The sequence below is a fragment of the Lissotriton vulgaris genome, chromosome 9 (genome assembly GCF_964263255.1).
Source record: "Lissotriton vulgaris chromosome 9, aLisVul1.2, whole genome shotgun sequence".
Classification (NCBI taxonomy): Eukaryota; Metazoa; Chordata; class Amphibia; order Caudata; family Salamandridae; genus Lissotriton; species Lissotriton vulgaris.
Window position 1 is genome coordinate 867,412,272 of NC_141697.1, and position 22,051 is coordinate 867,434,322.

Sequence of the window (22,051 nt, forward strand, 5' to 3'; positions counted from 1 at the left end):
TGGTGGCCTCAAGGTAGTTTCAGTCCCCATAAACAGGGTGTCAGTGTCCTGAGAAGCTTACATTTCACCAAAGACTGTCCCTCTCAAGCACTTATAATTATTGGCTCTAGTAATCACCAGAATATTGCAGCTGATTCCATCTCTTTCAAATGAACTTTGTAATATCAGACAAGAATCTTAGAAAATGAAACACTAGGAGGACACATGGTGGACCCTGATCTCTCCAAAGAGTCGTGCTAGGTTTTAGCAAGTATGCAGATAAGTGGGATTGGGAAGTTGTAGCTGTTACCCATTAAAATGTATAACCCCACCACTGCTTTGATCTTGGCTGTACACTCTGTGGTACAGCTGTAGCTTGAAATGTGCTGAAGAGGGGTAATATTCAAATTTGCACTATATCAATAGCTGTATCTGAGAGATGCAAGTGATGCATACATCATATATCATACATACAAGGATAATACGCTACAATTGCTAACACTGGAACTTTGAGCAGACCCGGGCACTAAGCAAAGCATATTTCATCCCTTTGAGCATTTGTTTCTTAATTGATCAGCACTACTGGCACACTGATCAGCATACTGGAATATTCAACCACCTTGCACATGTATTGGAAGACCTTTAGCATATTATGGGCACATCCTTATTCTTAAATATATCAGCAAGAAAAGAAAAGAACATCAGATTTACAACTGTAACACCTCTGGCGTAACTTAATGAACTGAATGCTTGCACTAACATTTGCAGTAATCTGAAGGTAAATGTGTACGATTAAATAAAATCTCTACAATGTTCTGGTTACAAGTAAGCAAATATGTTTTGATCACGAGTAGACAAATACATTAAAGTAGCATCAAGACAGCACTTTGTACAATAATCGAAAATATGGCTCCAGCAAATTGCATACAGGCAGAGCTATAACGTGCTTAGTCATTAATAAGGTGCTAGACTTAAATATAGCAAAGTGATTATGGCTGATAAAGTGCTAATGAGAATAGTAATGTACAAATAAAATCTCTAGCAAAATTAATGTGCACAGGGTACAATGATCAGTACAGTAGTTTAGTAGCAGAACACGACCCTTCTCAGACGTTTTGGCCTCATGGCAGTGCCGTTGCCAAACTGCAAGCGTCACAATGTTTTCGAAAAGTACTATGCGTTGCTTAGCTGCCCTAAAGATGGCTTGGTTTTTCGAATATTGCTTATGTGGTATGTGCCTCGCCACATTTAGGCAGAGGCAAGCCAGTTTAAGGGTTTCCTTTCCGTGTACAGTACGTCAGACATTGTTTGCCTCTTTTAAGAGTGCTTGCATGAGGCTGATGTACTTACCAAGTTTGGCCAGCCCAGTGGGCTTGATGATAATAAACCTAAGGTTCCATATCTCATTACAGGTTTGAATTCCATGCGCTTTAAAAAGGGGTTTTAGCAAGGTGCATCAAGCATGCAAATTGCCGGGCAGGCGCAGAGTCTGCAGTTGACAATTTTAGAGAGAGAGGTCCATTTGGCGTTTAAATCTTCAATCTGTAATCCCATCAGCCTTGCAACCATTATTTGCTTAAGGCAGCTTTTCCAGAGCAGGCAGTGCAGTTTTATGGCTGCAGAAAGAGGCATTGTGGGTGTGTTAACATATAATTTTTCCAAAGCTTGTAATAGCCAGGAGTTCTTAAGTTTCTCCATTTCGCATATTTTCAAAAGTGTCCTTGTCTGTATTTTAAAAATTGTTTTAAGTGCTACATTCGAAAGGTAAAGCTTGCTTAACTCTGTCTGATCTATTTGAAGAGAGGAAATTGATCTTTGGACCCAGTGGGCGGAGACCCTCAACACCAGCCAGCACGAGGCTGCATCAATCATGTAACATGTGGTCCAGAATTTTTCTGATTGGATTACCAAATGCGAGGACAGAGTCTCCCCCATGAAGCCAGTCAAAACCAGCAGATCATCAAGACAAGCTCTGTGGTATTAACCAGAACACAGAACCATCAAGCACAACTTCAAACGACTGGAAAAGCAATGGCGCACCACCAAATGCCCCGCCGACAGAACCGCCTTCAAATCAACCCTCAAGAAGTGCCACCAACGCATCAAAGACACAAAATGAGACTCTCACAGACTGCATGGAAACAAGTGCCAACCACACTAATGAACTCTTAGAAATTATTAGAAAGTTCTCCTGCCCGTCAGCCTCCAAGAACATGTCTGCCCTTCCCAAAAACTCTGCAAAATCTTGTTGGGCTACTTCCACAGCAAGATATCTACAACAACTTCAACTCCCAACCCACTTACTTCGACCTCAACAGCCTTCGCCCACCTACGGACACCAGCCACGTGATCACTGCTTGAAATCCTCTCACCACACAGATCACTGCAACCACCATGTCCTCCATCCACTCCGGAGCACCACCCATGGACCCCTGCCCCCACAAATTATTCAACCTAGGAACCAAAGAAATAACTGCAGAACTCACCAACACCCTCACCACCTCCATCACCACTCCAGAATTCTCGGACAGATGGAAACACGCTAAGAATCCCCTCCTTAAAAAACCCTCTGCCGACCCCAGCAAACTCAAAAATTGCCATCCCATCTCACTGCTTCCGAATCCTGCTCAAGTCCTCGAGAAGGCCATCAACCACCGGCTCACCGAACACCTAGACAAAACAACCTGGTTGACGCCTCATAATCCGGTTTCTACACCAAGCATTGCACCAAGAATGTGATGTAAATTTTAAATCACCAGCACTTATCACTTCACGCACTTTCACGTTTTGTGTGAGCACCAGGATTAGCTCCTTAAACTGTGGATGACACTCCGTTTTTGATGTTAATAAATGTGATGTCACCCTTGCAACCTTGTGTCCCTTCATACATTGTGTTCCCAGTATTGCTGTGTCTTTCTCTCCATTATTAAACCTAGAAGAAGGCTTTATTCTAAATAACTGTAGCCCTGCTACCCGAGGACATGATTGGCCTCCCCCAGACCGCTGGGTTTTCTACTACAAGTCCTCGAGAAGGCCATCAACCACCGTTTCACCGAACACCTAGACAAAACAACCTGGTTGATGCCTCATAATCCGGTTTCCACACCAAGCACTGCACCAAGACTGTCCTGATAGCTGCCACTGATGACATCAGATCCCTACTCGACAGAGGTGAAAGAGCAGCCCTGATCCTCCTTGACCTTTCAATGGGATTCAACATCATATCCCACCACACCCCCATCACCAGATTCAACCACATTGGTGTCCATAGGGTGCCCCTTGAATGGTTCACATCCTTCCTCACAGGACGAACTCAGGGAATATGCCTACCACCCTTCGCCCAAGAGCATCATCTGCGGCATACGCCGAGGATCGTCCCTCAGCCCCATCCTGTTCAACACCTACATGGCACCCCTATCTGACATCATCAGAACTCACGGACTCAACATCAAATCCTATTCAGACAACACCCAGCTCATCCTCTCGCTCACCGAAGACCCCTCTACCACTAAAGAACGTCCACAAGCCATGACCAGCGTCTCCAACTGGATGAGGTGCAACTGCCTGAAGCTCAACATGGATATGACAGAAGTGCTGATCTTTGGGAAGAACACCTCCGCGTGGAACAATACCTGGTGGCCCCACGAGCTCAGAACCACACCCACATCGTGAGACCACGGCCGCAACCTCACCATCATCCTTGACAGAAAACTCACCATGAGGCACCAAATCAACACAGTCACCTCCTCCTGTATTTACATCCTCCCCATGCTCCAACAAATCTTTAGATGCACCCCCATCAACGCAAGATAGACCGTCACCCAGGCCCTTGTCACCAGCCAGCTGTTCTACGGAAATACACTCTACACAGGCATCGCCACCCAACTTCTCAAAAGACTCCAGACAATACAAAACGCAGCAGCCCATCTTAACCTCAACCTCTCCAAACAGGCCGGCATCACCCCCACCTCAGGAACATCCATTGGCTCCGTGTTCAGAAGAGATACCAGTTCAAGATCCTGACACAAGCCTGAAAGGCCCAACATAACCATGGACCAGCATACATCAGCCATCACCTGAACTTCCACCATCCTGCCAGACACCTGCGCTCCACCTCCCAGGCCCTCGCACCCACACCCTGCACTTGCCAAGCCACAGCAGAGCATTCCTTCTCCTAGCTCACTGTCAAGGCCTGGATTGATCTACCCTTCCACCTAAAAACATCACCCTTCCTGGTGGAATTCAGAAGGGGACTCTAGACTTATCTTTTCGACTAAGACCAGTGAAACCTCTAATTGGTTGATTGATTGACTGATCTTTGAAGATAATCTGACCAAGGATTCTACTCCGATTTAGAGATAATCTGAAGGACAGTTTTCGAAGACTTAAGCTGCGCTTTTATAATCCTGTAATAATACTTTAGAAAGGCCGCCATGCCCAAATTCCAGCCTAACCAGGCATCCACATATATATGATGGTAATATGAAAACCCTCTTATACACTTTGAGCTGGAATTTTCCCATGACTTTGACGATTGACGAAGATCAAGAGTTTAACTACAATCAAGGTAGACTCAGACTTACTTCCTGCTGAGGTTATTTAATTAAGTGACGCAAATTGGGCATTAATATTTTTTTATTTACAGTGCTTAGAAACTGCAGAAGAGTAGTACAAAGTGCTATATAAAAGCAATTTAACATTATTTTAGAACCATACAATCAAATCCTGTATTTTATTTTACTACACATTAATGTTCATGGCCTAATAACTTGCAACGGAACAAGAACATTATTATTAGGCACTGCATTTCTTGTGGCAGAAATATTTTACTTTTGTGCATCAAGAGTTTTATGTAAGCGCACATTTTTCCAAAGAGAACTTACAAAATTTGATTATGCTGAGAAGTAATGCTTCTGGCAGCCCCTTAATTACTGGGATGCGTCTTAAGTTTCCTTTTAGCACATTGTGTAAGAAATGCTTACTAGCTGATTCATTTTTTAAACCGTGTTCTAAAAAACACAATTTGGTACCCTATGTTTCCAAGGTATTGTGTTGCAGGAGCAATCTTCACCCCACACCTCTAGGAAAGAGTTTGGATTGTCCATTGATTGCAATATGAGGGTGGTGTTAATGCCTCATCTGCAAACTGAAACACTTTTAGTCACTCCTAGTTCCTGAAGATAGGAAAAACAAGGTACAGGAGGTTTATGACTTGCTTATGGTCATATAATGTAGGTATTAAATTCTCCTGTGCCACCATAACTAATAGCCAACCTAGACAACAACACACTTAAATGAGATGATATTTCTTAATGAGTGGGTCATGACTGGCACAACACGTGGCAGGCAATTACCAAAATAGTAAAATGTGGAACTGCATATAAACTAAGGTTCAGAATTACAATGATTTTGTGTTGGAGCTGTGTCATTTTTGTGGTGTAGCCCTGATGAAAAATGCTTTTTGGAATGTAGTAAACCACAGCTTTGCGTGGTTTAGTAAAAATAAAGCAACGCAATGCAGAGCATAGCACTACCTTGGGTTGCTTTACTTCGAGTAGGTGTTGCATAGGAGGAGCATGGGCATTCTCAAGCATTCACCCATGTAGTTTGAAGCGAACTCAGATTTACAAAGTATTGTAAACCTCGGTTTGTGCCAAAATGGTGCACCAACCCAACAGAGAAATATCTTTATTTCTCCTCAATACTTCCTCTTTACAGGTGTGCTGCATACTGCACCACAAATAGAAGAAGGGAGATGCCTCTAAGGATTGTTTTTGAGCAGGAAGCTGTTCCTTTCTCTACAAAAACAATCCTCCCTGTAATGGGCACCCTTTTACTACAGTGCAAGGGTGAGTGCCTTGGCTCTAGGCAGCAAACAGTGCGCCAATGCAAGGAGAGAGCAGAAATGCTCCAATTCTTTGAAATTATCGAGCATTTCTGCTCTCTCCCTTCAATGTCATGCAGGGTAGCAGGTCCTTTACTGGGCACATTGCAAGAAATAATAGTACATTTGCTCTAAGGGTTTTAAAGGATGAGTGACTATTTAGTCTTACATTTGTTTTCAATGAATTTCATTTCCATCTGCATATTTCTCAGAATGTAATCACTGAAGACCCTTTTCCTAAAGGCTGTGTTACTTTAAGCTTTTGTGAGACCGTACACAAAGTTAGCCCCTCACCCAAATTGTTGTTTCATCTGCAGTCACCAGATTATGTTTATATTTTTGAAGTTACTTGTACTAGTGAATTAGTGAAGGTTCTGTTGCTGGTGTGAGTTGTGGGATAAGTAGACAACCACAATGAGTACCCGGGTTAAAAAACTAAAGGGTATCAGTGTAACCTAAGATGTAAAGGGAGATGTCCTTCTTAGAGTGTGAAAAAACTGAAGAGTGATCAAGTGATCAAAAAGACAGATTGAAACTAACTCTGCAACAGACATCAGAATTTATTGTTGCCTGTCGAGATTAGACGAAAAACTATGCAGAAAGCAAGTACTCAGGGAGGCGTAAGTCAAAACCTGGAATTAATGTACCATTTGGCACTCTGCGCAACTTACCCTTGCCTGACATAGGGTTTCATTAAAGCATGCGAACAGCTCCTCCTAATTAGTTTAGGCGTTGTAGTCTGTACCACAACTTGATGTTGTGGTGTGAGGAGGAACCCTAGGATGAAGCGTTGCCACCTTTGGTTGGTGGGGGTTCTCGTCCTAAGAAGGAAATCTCCTTTTACATCTTGGGTTACACTCATACCATTTCGTTTTTTGTTTAGATCCAGGTATTTCACTGTGGCTGTCTGATTGTTTCATAGTGGGATAAGTAACCTGAACATGGTGTGTAGCATAGTGATTGTATGTCCCCTTCCATGGCTAGGTGTGTCATTCCAGTTAATGTTCATGTGCAATAGCTGAATATCCCCTTTCGAAAATCAGACATTTGCTTTTTTATATCCTTGCATGCACTAGTTCTATATGTAATTTCATGTGGCTAGGGTTTCATGATACTTGCACTGGTCAAGTGTTTCACATGACTATTTTCTTGTCACATACACTACAAAAATGTAGATTAATTTCTCTAGAGTGTAATGTTTAAATCAGCCACTTTGTGTAAGACAAAAGAAAGTTCTACCTACAACCAGAGCATTAGGCCAAACTGGTTTTATTATTCTCACCTGATGGGAGGACACCAGTTAAAGACACTGCATTTCTTTCCAGGCCCTCTATATAGAAACAGGGCCATATTTATGAAAACATTTTTCAGCACAGCAGTTCACCTTGCTACACAGTGCTGCATCACTGGGAAAGGGCAGGAATGCACCATATTTAAGGCAATACGGCACATTCCTGACTTTTCTCTGCACTGGTGCACAGCACCAATGCAGGCGTTCTTTAATCATGGTGTAAGGGCGCCTGCATTGCAAGCAGGAATATTTTTGTGCTGGAAGAAACACACATAGAAAGAGGAAAAATGAGGAGAAATAAAGATATTAAATAAAGATATTTCTCCTTGGTTTGACTCTGCTGGGGAAGTCTATCTTTTTGGCACATACCCAGGTTTACCTGTTATTGCAAATCTGGGAATGCATCAAAGTACATGGATTTTGAATGGGAACAACCATGCGACACCCATGGAAATGCCTCCCTGGCATAGAGTAATGAAACACAGGGGTTTGCACTGTGTTAAAACAATCAAGATTTATGAAGCCAACCAGGGCCTTGCAAGGTGGCCTTGCGTGGCTTCATAAATCTCATTTTTCAGTTGCGTTGCTCTTCCACGACTTTGCGTGGCACAAGAGTGACACAAGGGGGTGATAAATATGCCCCACAGTGTATTGGAAGACTTCAGAAGGCCAAAAGGAATATCTGTTGAAGAATCAGCAACAGGACTAATTGATGTTCAAGCTTCCCTCTGATAAACTGATTCATAGTCCCAGAGTGATTGTGAAATTGAGGGCAAAACTTTGCGGGAGAGACCAAAGAAGTTTGTCAAAATTACAATAACCATGGTATACTACTTGAATCCTCCAAATATCTGGAAATATTCAATAAACACTCCAGAGTAGAAAAAAGTCTGGAAATTATCAGATATCTTTCCTTCTCTGGATCCTCCTGATCATTCTATTATTAGCAATAGACTTGAAATTAAAACTTTAGGCAGGAACAATAATTATTCTACTTCACCTATGTATTACACAGACAAAGCAATGGTTTCAGTTGTTTCTTCACTAAGGACACCAATATAGCTATTAACTAAGCTCAGTATCAATACCTGCTCTGCTTATATACCTATTAAATTTCTCTACATCCGTAACAGATAAGGTCCATGAGGAGATAGACCGTGTGATTGGGCGAAACCGCTGCCCAGCTATCAATGATCGAAACAACATGCCGTACACAGATGCCGTCATACATGAGATCCAGCGTTACTCTGACATCGTCCCGATGGGCGTTCCACACGCGGCAACGAAAGACATCCATTTCAAGAACTATGTAATTCCCAAGGTAATGATGATATTTGTGTGCTGAATTCATCAAGATACGGCAGTGATATACAATATTTAAGTTATGTCACAGAGGCTAACCATATGTGTTTCCTTCTATGATCCATCAGGATTCCAACACCACTGAGATTTGAGGTCTCTGTTGCAAGCATAAATTGTTCATATCTGCTCACCAGAGCGATCTGACCTATACTCATAATTTTTACTTGGATGAGGATATCTCATGTACCTGGGGAAAAGAGCAGGGGAAGCAGAGCCATCTAGCTGGCTTCTATTGTAAATTGTAACAACTATTTGACTGACTTGACATGTCTGCACATGCTAAAGAAGAATTCGGACAGATACTTGTGCAAGAAAGTAATTTATTAATCAATCAGTTAATAATTTGAACAATAAACATATGCTGCCCACATTCTGTCATAAAGTGAGGGCAGTGTGCCTAAAAACCATTAGCTTATATGCTAAGTGTATATGAACTAGGTATCTTGAAATATATTAATCAGGGATAAAAAGTGTACAGTTTTCTCTTCACAGTGGAGCGTAATTAACATGCAACACATTTTCTTTCAGAGTTTTATTTAGCACAAACTTGACCCGGAGGTATCAGGGTTCAGAGCGCTTTGCATGAGCACCAGTTGCCTTACATAAGGACGCATTCTTTTTGTTGGGCACAGGGAGTTCAATTGATTTGTACAGAATCACAAGATGTTGAGCGTCGTTGCCGAGATTCGAACCTGGTTCCCAAGATTTGAGGTCAACCGCCCTAGCATTAGGCCATAACCTCTCCCCAGAGGGATACCTTCCTGTACGAAAATACTCCTGAGAGGCTTTTTCCTCTTTTTATGGGTGATGCACAATGAAACACACATAGAAAAAGGGAAAACACAAGGAGAAATAAAGATATCCTCTTTAACCTCTCCTGGGGAGGCGTGTCTTTTTGGTGCCTGTTCATGTAAATCTGGGAATGCTTCAAAATCCATGGATGTTGCATGGGAACACTCTCGCAACACCCATGGAAACGCCTCCCTGTGCAGAGTACTGCAACACACCAATTTGCGCTGCATTACTTTAATCGAGATTTATGAAGCCATACAGGGCCACGCAAGTTGGCCTTGTGTGGCATCATAAATCGCAATTTACATTTGTTTCGCACTTGTACCAATTTGCGTGGTGCTAGAGTGATGCAAAGGGGCTCATAAATATGGCCTTATGTGCTAATTCTCTGGAGAGCAAAGCTTGGGTACAGCAATCTGGAAACACAAAAAGCCTGATTCAGAAGGTAAACTTGCACTTTGTGCAACTTTACTCTTATAGTGAAATTCACAAACTACATATGGAGTTTTAAAACACTGCATGTCTTATCTTTTCATTTGAGGAGATCTGTATATTTATGTCTGTGGAGAATCCACAGTCAGGGCGGAGATCTTTACTTTTTCTTTTGTCCTGGCCACCATTTTGCTGCTGCTCTGGGCCGCTTTACACTGGACCCTGACCCGCCATCTTGTCCATTCCCTCGTCCTTTACCCTTTTCCCTCCTTTCCCCCTTGACGATCCTCAAATGTTTCTTCCCTTTTCTGATTTGCCTTTTCTACATACCCTTGTATCCCTCCCACCCTCCCTTGGTGCTGTGACTGCGTCCCCCCTCCGACCCCACTTAATGGAACTCTGCTCTTCTGGTTTTTTGTGTGTTTTTTTGGGGTCTTGACCTGGGAAAATCTACTATGTGTATATATGTATATAGAGATAACTCTAATCACTAGTATATGCAGTAGACCTTGTACTCTCTACCATTCCTATGTGACTCTTAGAGTATATCCATTTGTATCTCTTCCTTGAGTGACTTAACTATTTGTACATTTGCAATTTTTCTTTCTGTTTGTATCTCTTCCTTGTGTGACTTTACATCTTGTACATTTGCAATTTTATCTGTTTGTATCTTTAATGTAGCGCATGTAATTCTAAGTCCTTATGTTCTGCAACTGGTTCTTATGTAAAGTGCTCTGACACCTTCGGCTAAAGTTCGCGCTACATAAAATCGCATCAAATAAATAAATAAGAATAAAATACATGAAAAGATAAGACATGCAAAGTGTAAGTTTGTTTACCTTTCTGAATCAGGCCCTGCAACATTATCTTTGAAGGATGTAGCAACCTCTCCCGAACATTCACCTGAACGAAATTAAGTGCACAACTGCGGGCACGCCAAGAAATAAAGAAGAACAAAATAAGGTCCCTCAAATACCTGTAAAACTGAAGAATAGTACTGGGAGGGATACTCTAAGGTCAGCTATAGATTTGAGTACTAGGAGTAATTTTCTGTTTGTGAGCTAGGTATTGACTCTACCCATAGCAGTAGGATATACTGAGTTAAGATTCCTACATGGTCTGAATCATATGCTAATAATCTGAGCTCCTGTGTGTGTGGTAGATTGACGAAGTTCTTTTGAACAAAACGCGTTGGCTGCCCGATGAAATTTGAATAAAGAAGATCAAAAGCAAACAGATTCTGGATGGACATTTTTCTTTAAAACCATTGACATTTCTGGTACTGTTGTATGGTGGTGCAACCCACAGTGGGTAGAATCTTAACCCGTTCGATGCTCATGACGGAACGGTTCCGTCATGAGCATCGGTTGAGCTGTGCTAATGACAGAACCGTTCCGTCATGACCACACCCATTTACATTGGGGCCCAGCACCGGGGGTAAATCTGCACCGCACGGAAGGTGTTAAGTACAGAATTAGCTTGAATACCAGATAAAAACAAAAGGTGGAGAAGGAGGGAATACGACAAAGTGTAGAAGGCCACAGAGATCCAAAAGATTATAGTAGCCATACCATCTTGTCTATTGTCAATTGGAACTCAATGGCGTCAGCAAGCAAGATGCATTTTTTGCTATAAAGGGGCTGTCAGTGAATCCCATCATAACAGGAGATTTCTAACTTCAAGGAAGTCAGACACTTGCCAGTTAATACTTTTGTAAATACCTTAGAATCAAAACTATGAGAGAAATGGGATGAAAATTACTGAAGGTCCTGCAGTTTACATCTAGAGCATGTTTCTAAGCTGCAGGTACAATGGCTGACGTGATAGATGCATTGTAGAGATAAGTAATGGCTGTACTACGTGGAACAGAACAAGGACTGGAGTGTAGAAATGTGAGATACAATTGTGTATAAACTCCACTTATTGGTGTAAATATGCCCTTACGAGCCCCTATCCCCACCATTACGTCCTTTTTTTGATGTTGTAGTGGCAATATGGGCTTTGCCTTATTTACAAGGCAGCATTAAGCCACTTAATGTGGCTTAACGCTGCCTTGTAAATAAGGCTCCCTTTCACACTATACTTAACGTGAAAGAGGTGGGCAGTGAGTGTTGCGGTGGATGTTCTGTCACACCACCTATTGATTTTACGCTGCCCCATGTTTACAAGAGTGGCATAAATATGGGGCAACGCCAAAATTAAGACAAGGGAAAACTTGGTCATAACAGGGCGCAATGCAGAGAAATGCATTATTTCTCCTCGTTTTTGCTGTTTTCATGTGTGCTGCATTATGCACACATAAACACAGGTGTAAGGAACCATGCGATGCTCAATTAGTTTCCATAATGAGAGGATGACAAATGGTGTTATGCTTAAAATAAGTGAACACAATAATTGTGAGATGTGAAGGATGGAGGACTTGAGTGGTTAGACCAAACAATATACAGGCGTCCAAGACAGACACAGTACCTGTAAAGTCAGAGGACTGATCTAAATTTTAGGGTCTTCAAGGATCACATATTTAGAGGTGTTCGTGACTATAGCTGCAAGAAATTTAGCCGGTAGGGAACCAAAGTGTGTGTCAAGACCAAGAGGACAATAAACTAAGACATTTTTTAAATGTAGAAAGTTCAGCAAAAGAGATATGGCATATTAAGAGATTTCTTGAAAATTGTACCACACATCCACAGTTTTTTATACGTGGAGTAATTAGGTGCCTTGCAAGAATTTAATGTAGCTGCAAAAAAACTAATAACTATAATTTAAGTAGTAAATTGGTGTTGTACCAGTTTCACTTTCGCAGCATCCTCTTAGTATTCCATGATGGGATCAGGGAATTGAAGAAGCTTGATGTTCTTTAGGTTGCCAGCTACCTTGCCCAAATTATATTATTATATTGGGAAATGTCTTCTCTTATGATGGGGACTAGCTGGATGCATGAAGCATTGGCTGGCATATGGTAAATAATGAGAACGTTGCTTGAATTACACATTTTGGAACATACCTGAACGCATAACATAAACAAGCATATGACGCTGCATATATTGGTTAGTGGTGGTATTGAATAGTGTATGGGAATAGCTTGGCATGCCATGTTTAAAAGGGCATGATTGGGTTTACCTGGGCATGTGATGGCATTGGCTGTTTAAGAGGAATATGGAAGGGCATGCAAGGGCAACTGATAGGTTTGACTAGCCAGTAGCGGGCAGTACTTGAGCACATGATGGGTCAAACTGCCACATGACTGATTCCTTGGAAAATTACAATGGCTGGTGTTAAAGGGGCACAGCGCTGCTCATGGTTGCTTTGAGTGAACTTGTGATGTATCTGAGCATTTGATGACAATGGATAGCGTTTGGAGCAGATCTAGAAAGATGGCATCAACTTCCATACAGTTGGGTGTCTTGGCAGAATTGTTATGGCTCATATATGTTGGTGATATCTAAGAAAATTATGGGAAGTATATGCATATATTCGGAAACCAAAATGGAAAATACTGTACTTGGAACAAAATGAATGTGAAAACTGAAATTGACAAGCTGTTGTCTGTTTTTGTGGTTACCATTCATGTATTTTTCGGAAATTTAAAACTAGATTTTTTTGGTTGGAGACAAGATATGTTTTTAAAAGTATATATTTATTTTATGTTCCACGTAAAACAGAAAAAGGAATTTCAATATTTGAGCCGACAAAATACCTTCATTTTCTAAAAAGTACAGCTTTAATTTCGAAGACACAATTAGTGCATTTCAAAACATTTGAGGCTAATATTTGACTGACGATCAAGTTAATGTCTGAGGCCAGATTCTGTGGGTCCAGGGAATCCTTGCAATGCTGCCCAGTAAGGTTCGTCCGACCTGAGAATAGCGTTGAAGTTTAATTCCAGAGCGTGCATCATCTTTGTAACTTTCATTTCACCACCCTTCTCCTCATTGACAGTCTTGGATATAGGAATTTTGGGTGATTTAAACTTTATGAAAGCTCGGGAAAAAGGAAGGTGCAATTGGCTGAGCAGCAGAGTTCCTGGCGTCCTCTCTCCTGGTGGAGGACCGCCCACCATATCTAGATATCTTCCCTGCTTGTAATGAAACAATATCTGCCTTAATTGCAGATGCACTTTTATTATAGCATTATTTTTTAATGCTGAGATGGCTGCCATTGTTGAAGGGGCCACCTTTCATTCTATTTTGTTTTGTAGCAACACAAATTGGGCGTTTGTTCCTAGAAATTAAAAAAGACAAATGTCTCTGATATACAAGGAGTTTTCTCTCTGTGCCTCTGGGATATCTGAGCATTTTTCTTCCCAGAACCACAAAGCAGAGCATGTCCCTATAAGAAAAATACAATGGCAGTCATCCTGAGAAGGGCATAACCGCATCAATGGTTTCTGCTAGCCGAGCAAGCTAATGGTCCACCAACAGAAATCCAGGTATTTCCCCACCTCTAAAGAAAGAGAAGGATCCACAACTTTGGTGGAGCAATTAACCCCATCAGTTTAGGGAATTGCTTCTGTACACAAAACTCTAAATGACATATTTGGTTATTGCAATTCTACTAGAAATGGTCCCAATCTTTTTCTCTAATCTGTCTCAACAAATCCAGTTTTACTATTTTTTTGCACCAAAGAGACCAGCATCCACATTTTCTGCATTGCATTACACAAGGAAGAAAACACAGCACAAAGGCATAGTTGCTAAGGATTTGCCTCTTGCTGCTGTCATCTCCTTTCATCTCCTGGACTGATGATCAAACAGCTGCCTGCACAGCCTCTCAATTGCATACAAATTGTCTAGCGTAGTAATCTATGCAATTCTAGCATAGGAATTGTACTGGAAGCATACCCTTTCAGTGCAAATTTGTAACCCAAGACAAACTCAGATATACTACGTGCATTTGATGTATGCTGTGCACTGCTGCACACTGTCGTCCATTGTTTATTTGAGAAATGAACACATGTCCACTTGTTTATGCCTGCTTCCTTATATGTCAGTTTTTGAAGCAAAGCCATGTCTGTCTTTTTAGTTTGGTCTCTCGACACACCTGATAGAGATTTGAGCCTATCTGTGCGAGTAGTGCTCAAGTAACACGCCTTTGACTCAAAGCAGTGCAAAGTTACACAAACCAGCATTACACTGAGGACATGTCATGTTCCATCACAAAACAACTTTTGCATTAGATAGTAAATATCATGCAAGACTTTGCATCACTATGTATCTGCACAAAGCTTTCGGAAATCTAGACCCCTAAAAAATGTTACTTTAGGGCCTTGGATTCTAAGATTTAAGAAGGTTGCATCTGAGGGGAAACAGCCATCACATTACAACGACCACGTTGTTGCATAGCAGTACTATTACAATGCAAGTCAATACAACGACTTGCTCTAGGTTGAGCTCTAAACTAAGGAATAGTATAATTTATTATTCCAACACCTTCCCTACTGTTGCACACACTGGAGTTGGAATAGTAAATTATACTAATCCTAAATCCAGCCCCCCCCTAGCGCAAGTCGTTGTAAGAACTTACGTTGTAATGGTACTGTGATGTAACAACGCAGTCCGTGTAACTATCGCGTTGTAACCGCATGCGTTGTATATTCAATCTGATTTCCAGTACTTCAATTTAGTAAGACATACTTTTATCAATCCTATCAAATTCTTGACTGCAATCAACAAAGTTAGCATAAACATTTGATTTTTAACTGCTACTCTCTTTTGATCAATAGAGTTAAAATTATTATATTGTCAATCATCAGTTCACTTTAGACGAAACCTGTGTGTGAACAGTTAAGCCACTGAAGATCTGTAACCCAACTCTCAAGCTTCGTAGGATGATATTAGCAAAGAGTTTTCCTTCAATTATCAAATAAAACTATGCTATCAAAGAAGAGGGTTTTGAGTATTCGGGATTTATAGGCGCTCAGGCAAAGTAAACGTGATGAGTATATCTCAAAAGTGATGGTGCAGGCTGGAAGGGGAGACCCTTGAGAACCCCTCAATTAGAGCGTAACAAAAACACCCTGGCAATATAAACACAAAATCCTGCGCACTCAAAAGAATCTCAACAACAATGTGAAAATTAGATTCGAATTAATACAAAAAGAAATTCTTGTCCAGCGTCGTTTTCATGGAGGTTCATGTGTCTCTCCTTTTTATTAGGTCATCAAAATAGGTTGCTTTGTACACAGCCAGCCGACACGTGTTTCGTTGTAGGACTGTACATACACAGAAGCTACAACTCTTCAGGGCTGGAAAATACAAAAGGAATGACCTAAGTTGCATTCCTACATATGCATGTCAAAACAAAGTGTGCTCTGCCATGCATTATGCACCAATGGTGACATTTTTAGTCGATAGACACCTCCTTTTGTGGAAGCCCTAGAAAATTAATAGTACAATGGTACTCCAAAAGTACATTCTAGTATCAACAGAACAAATAGAGTGAAACCTCACCCGTGTCGCAATACTAATTGGTCACACGTTGTGTGTATACACCAATCCCTCATTGATTACAGCCATTGACACAATGTGCGAAACCACAGAAAGAAACAAAGCGTGCATGATTAAATGAATCAAAGTTTATAATACCTTAATTGCTGAATCGTCAATATCTCGACTAGTTCCATATAAACAATATCTAGAAAAGAAAGAGAAAGAAAGGAACAGAGAGAAGAGGGGAGGGACATAAGGAGAGCGGAATTAATCTCTCAAAATCCTCACAACTGAACTCCTCTTAATTTCAAATATCAGTGACATCCAAGTTATAACTTACCCCAATTCCGGTGATACTTCCAACCCGGAGGGACACCTTTAAAACTGTAAAATCACAATGGACGTCGCCACTGTAAAATATAGGGGTCATGCTACCAGTAAAGCTTGAATGTGAGATGTGTGGATTGACACACATTCTCTCAAGCACCTTATGACTTAATCTATCTAGTCAATTGTCAGTAAAAACCGTCAATAAAAAACCTGCTCTTTCGACACCATACAAATGATACGATATAGCAATGCAGATTTTAATTGTGGCTCATTGAGAGTCCAAGACCATCTCTGTTCCACAGAATATTGTTTGTATTGAGATATCAAAAACCATCTCCCGACACTCACAGTATGCCACCAATGTGTAATGACGTACCCTGTATATAGATTAACATAATGTATTGGTTAGGTAAATCTTACCCGCTATTTCTCTGTAATCTCAATCCCAAAGATCTGTTTTTATTTATTATAGCTTCAGTTTTTACTGGAATCAGGTCAAGTCCAAAGGGTAAAATCCCCGAAAAGACAACAAAACGTAACCACGGGTGCGTGTGTTACGTATTCCTGAAAAACGAGTAATAACCAAATATTAGTTCTCCTCATATGCTAATAAATTGTTTAGTGGACAATCTTTAGACTCAAGTAGAGATTCACAAAAAAAATCCCGGAACCGATGTCCTAAACTTCGGCACAATCGCCCTCGCGCTACTGGCGTTCAAAACCCGGAAGTGAATCGGGTTTGAACTAGGAAGCGGCGTCTAAGTAGAGCAATCGGGGAAAACAACTATAACGGTGACCCAATCTCACTTCTGGTTACGTCCGGTGTATAATACAAACAAGTTACTACTCAGTCTATAGAAAGGGTGTAAACTGAAATACCTATTTTATGTCAAGTGTTTTTGAAAGATGTGCCGGGAGAAAATATAAAGCGTACACTAATTTATATTTCGCAATCGCGTATCCACCGTAATTGAAACAGATATCAGTGCAGCGTGTGTATGACGGATATTAATTTTAATGTTAGATACCTAACGGCATAGGTTGTTATCTATATGTTCCTCACAACTTCACTGTAAAAACCACTTAAATCAACTGTTTGAAACTTTTCTGTCTTTTAACTACTCTTCATTGATTGGCCACCTTGGCTTTGTGGTTCACTTTGTGCTTTGTTGTCCTGAAACGTTTAATTGGTGTCAGATATAAATTTGGGGTCCGGTGTAACAACTTGGACCCCACGTACTTTATATATTCGCATAAATTCATGCAGAGTTGATTTAAGTGGTTTTTACAGTGCAGTTGTGAGGAACATATAGATAACAACCTATGCCGTTAGGTATCTAACATTAAAATTAATATCCGTCATACACACGCTGCACTGATATCTGTTTCAATTACGGTGGATACGCGATTGCCAAATATATATTAGTCTACGCTTTATATTTTCTCCCGGCACATCTTTCAAAAACACTTGACATAAAATAGGTATTTCAGTTTACACCCTTTCTATAGACTGAGTAGTAACTTGTTTGTATTATACACCAGACGTAACCAGAAGTGAGATCGGGTCAGCGTTATAGTCGTTTTCCCCGATTGCTCTACTTAGACGCCGCTTCCTAGTTCAAACCTGATTCACTTCCGGGTTTTGAACGCCAGTAGCGCGAGGGCAATTGTACCGAAGGTAAGGACATCGGTCCTGGGATGTTTTTTTGTGAATCTCTACTTGAGTCTAAAGATTGTCCACTAAACAATTTATTAGCATATGAGGAGAACTAATATTTGGTTATTACTCGTTTTTCAGGAATACGTAACACACGCACCCGTGGTTATGTTTTGTTGTCTTTTCGGGGATTTTACCCTTTGGACTTGACCTGATTCCAGTGAAAACTGAAGCTATAATAAATAAAAACAGATCTTTGGGATTGAGATTACAGAGAAATAGCGGGTAAGATTTACCTAATCAATACAATATGTTAATCTATATACAGGGTATGTCATTACACATTGGTGGCATACTGTGAGTGTCGGGAGATGGTTTTTGATATCTCAATACAAACAATATTCTGTGGAACAGAGATGGTCTTGGACTCTCAATGAGCCACAATTATAATCTGCATTGCTATATCGTATCATTTGTATGGTGTCGAAAGAGCAGGTTTTTTATTGACGGTTTTTACTGACAATTGACTAGATAGATTAAGTCATACGGTGTTTGAGAGAATGTGTGTCTATCCACACATCTCACATTCAAGCTTTACTGATAGCATGACCCCTATATTTTACAGTGGCGATGTCCATCGTGATTTTACAGTTTTAAAGGTGCCCCTCCGGGTTGGAAGTATCACCGGAATTGGGGTAAGTTATAACTTGGATGTCACTGATATTTGAAATTAAGAGGAGTTCAGTTGTGAGGATTTTGAGAGATTAATTCCGCTCTCCATATGTCCCTCCCCTCTTCTCTCTGTTCCTTTCTTTCTCTTTCTTTTCTATATATTGTTTATATGGAACTAGTCGAGATATTGATGATTCAGCAATTAAGGTATTATAAACTTTGATTCATTTAATCATGCACGCTTTGTTTCTTTTTGTGGTTTCGCACATTGTGTCAATGGCTGTATTCAATGAGGGATTGGTGTATACACACAACGTGTGACCCATTAGTATTGCAACACGGGTGAGGTTTCACTCTATTTGTTCTGTTGATACTAGAATGTACTTTTTGGAGTACCATTGTACTATTATTTTTCTAGGGGTTCCACAAAAGGAGGTGTCTATCGACTAAAAATGTCACCATTGGTACATAATGCATGGCAGAGCACGCTTTGTTTTGACATGCATATGTAGGAATGCGACTTAGGTCATTCCTTTTGTATTTTCCAGCCCTGAAGAGTTGTAGCTTCTGTGTATGTACAGTCCTACAACGAAACACGTGTCGGCTGGCTGTGTACAAAGTAACCTATTTTGATGACCTAATAAAAAGGAGAGACACATGAACCTCCATGAAAACGACGCTGGACAAGAATTTCTTTTTGTATTAATTCGAATCTAATTTTCACATTGTTGTTGAGATTCTTTTGAGTTCGCAGGATTTTGTGATCAAATAAAACTATTATTCTATAGCTCACAAGACGTCCATGTAGACCTTTTTTATAAATTGATTGGATGACCAATCCATTTTCTTTATATTTCATAAACTTGTTTTTCATGAAAGGTTAAACAATGGGTGCTTGCTAAAGTATTTGTCGGTCTCTTTTAGATGGGATTGGTAGAGGCTGAACCCCTGGAATCTGAAAGGCAGAGAAATTGTGTCTTACTTGATTGATACACTGAAATACTTTTGTGAGAACAGCATATTGTCAGTGAAGTCAAAGGTCCTAATCTGGAAAACATTAAAAGTGACCATGAGGTCCCAGACTAAATCAAAGGAACTAGGACAAAAAGGTGGAGAATAAAGTAAAAAATACATATAATAAGAATTGCTTGAACTAAAAAAACAATGTCTCCCTGGTGGCTAGTAGATGATTAATAGACAAGAAAGAGAAATGCAGGACACATTTGGAGAGTGACGCTGAAGCACAATTTGTGGCAATACAGCATCCAATTATATACTTTTTGAATATGATGAGTAAATTTCTTGCATGGTAAGTAAAACAAACACAAGTCTTGAGAACAATCCGAGCAGTAAAATGAAGGTTAGTGACAATTGATGATAATACAATGCAGGCATTTGATGCATATTTGCAACAATTATATACTTTGAGACTGTGTGCTGTGAAGGAGACATGGGAAGGGTGTATTGGGCATCTAGATTCTCCACTACTGGACAAAGAGGATAGGACATCATCAGAGGAAATATTAATCCTCTAGGAGGTCGAAACCTTAATCTAAAGAGTGGGGGAAACACCAAGCTCAAATGGGATTCCACAAGTGTTTTTTAAAGGACTGTTGAATAGTGTTGCTGCACTTATTAATGGCTGCCAAAAAAAGGGTGCTAGGCCGCCTGATGTTTGAATTGCCACAGTTATTGCAATAAATAGATTTGGGAGACTGCTTGTCTTGTGGCCCAGTGTGAAAATGGATTATTAGTTGGGGTGGTATTGAGACATCACCAACTATTAATGTCACTGTTCTGTATCTGGTCCAGTAAGATTTGTTTAAATCAAATTTTAGCTCAGTCCTGGGTAGCTGTGGTACAAAGCAGTCAGGCTTAATTCAAAATAAACCAAGTGTAAATCATTCATCGGTATTAATACAGTCAATAGGTAAGAAACATAACAATAAAAACCCTACTTCAATTTATAAAAAGAATATATATTTTTATGTGTAAATAGACACCAAAATGACAAAAAATCGGATGGTGGGAATCAGAGTTATATTTTTTGCGAATTTTCATAAATCACTGCTTTCACTCAAAAGATTTTCAAAAAGTGTCTTAAGTAATTGCTTTTCACTCTTCGTGGATTTCTATGAACCTCGAAGGTGAAGGTCTGGGCCAAAGTCAAAGTTACAGGCCAATCGTAATGGAGCGTGAGGTTGGATGCAGGTGCAGAGTTGGTCTCAGTCAAAATTTTACCTTTGTGCTTAAAAACTTTTCGGGGTCTTTTTCCTGTCACCAGTGTCTGCAGCTTCAGTCCGGCATTGGGTTTCACATAGGCAGACAGGCAAGTTCCAGCATTCCAGTAGAGCCTTGTTTTTGATGCCATTAGAGGCTAGTTACAAACCAGCTAGTAGTGGTAGTTATGAGGCTTACGCTCTGTGCCAAAATACATTATTCTTTAATGTAGGCTCACAGGTTGCAGTTCTGTGGGGAGAAAGAGTACAATCAAGCACATAGACGAGGACTCGATCTCATGGAAAACACCACTGGAGTCAGGGGTAAGTTCAGTGACAACTGGTTAGCTGGGCACTTTTCAGGTGCAGGCTTCTTTAGCTTTTTTGACCCTGAAGCTTATTAGGAGGCTAGAGAACTAGCCTTTAGAGTCTACTCAGTGGTCCTTGGCTCAAGGTGGAGCAGTTCCAGCCCTTGGGGTGTCTCGCCATGAAGTTGACAGTAGGAGCAACCCATCTCCTTCTGAAGTCCTGTCTTGGCTCAGCCGGGTGCAGCAGGAGCAGTCTTCCTTGCTGTAGCCTTTCTTACTGATGTCCACAAGTGCAGCAGGTGCAGTACTTCTTCTTTCCAAGTCCAGCAATGTTCTGAGGCTGAAAGCCAGGGGTGCTTCATTTATACCAATTTTAAGTGTTAGGTGGGTAGGTGAGGAGTACTCCTTAGCCAATGGGGTAACAATTCCCGAGGGGCAACCCTACTCCATTTTATATAGTTTCCTGTGGGGTTGGCACTAAACAATGTCCAAGTGCATCGCTCTGCCCAAGTCTAAAAGTTAACGATCCTCCCTCCTTGAATCAGAGCTATGGGCAGTGTCCGGTATAGTGAGGCACCACTCCTTGAAAATCAGTTCTTGAATGGGTGCTTCGCCTCTGGAGGAGATTCCAGCCTGTCTACCTATACAAAGAAGCAGACAAGTTAAGGTGTCATACCTCCTTCCACCACCAATAGTC

The 22,051-nt window shown here is 40.8% G+C and overlaps 1 protein-coding gene across 2 annotated transcripts in view; it reads left to right on the forward strand.

The window, feature by feature from the left end:
- LOC147692390 (cytochrome P450 2C11-like) overlaps window positions 1–22,051 on the forward strand; it is a 335,016-nt gene that overhangs the window by 284,509 nt on the left and 28,456 nt on the right. For both annotated transcript variants that reach the window (XM_086938611.1, XM_086938612.1), the window contains exon 7: window positions 8,288–8,475. In XM_086938611.1, the coding sequence (XP_086794737.1) occupies window positions 8,288–8,475 (188 nt within the window). The remainder of the gene's footprint in view (window positions 1–8,287; window positions 8,476–22,051) is intronic.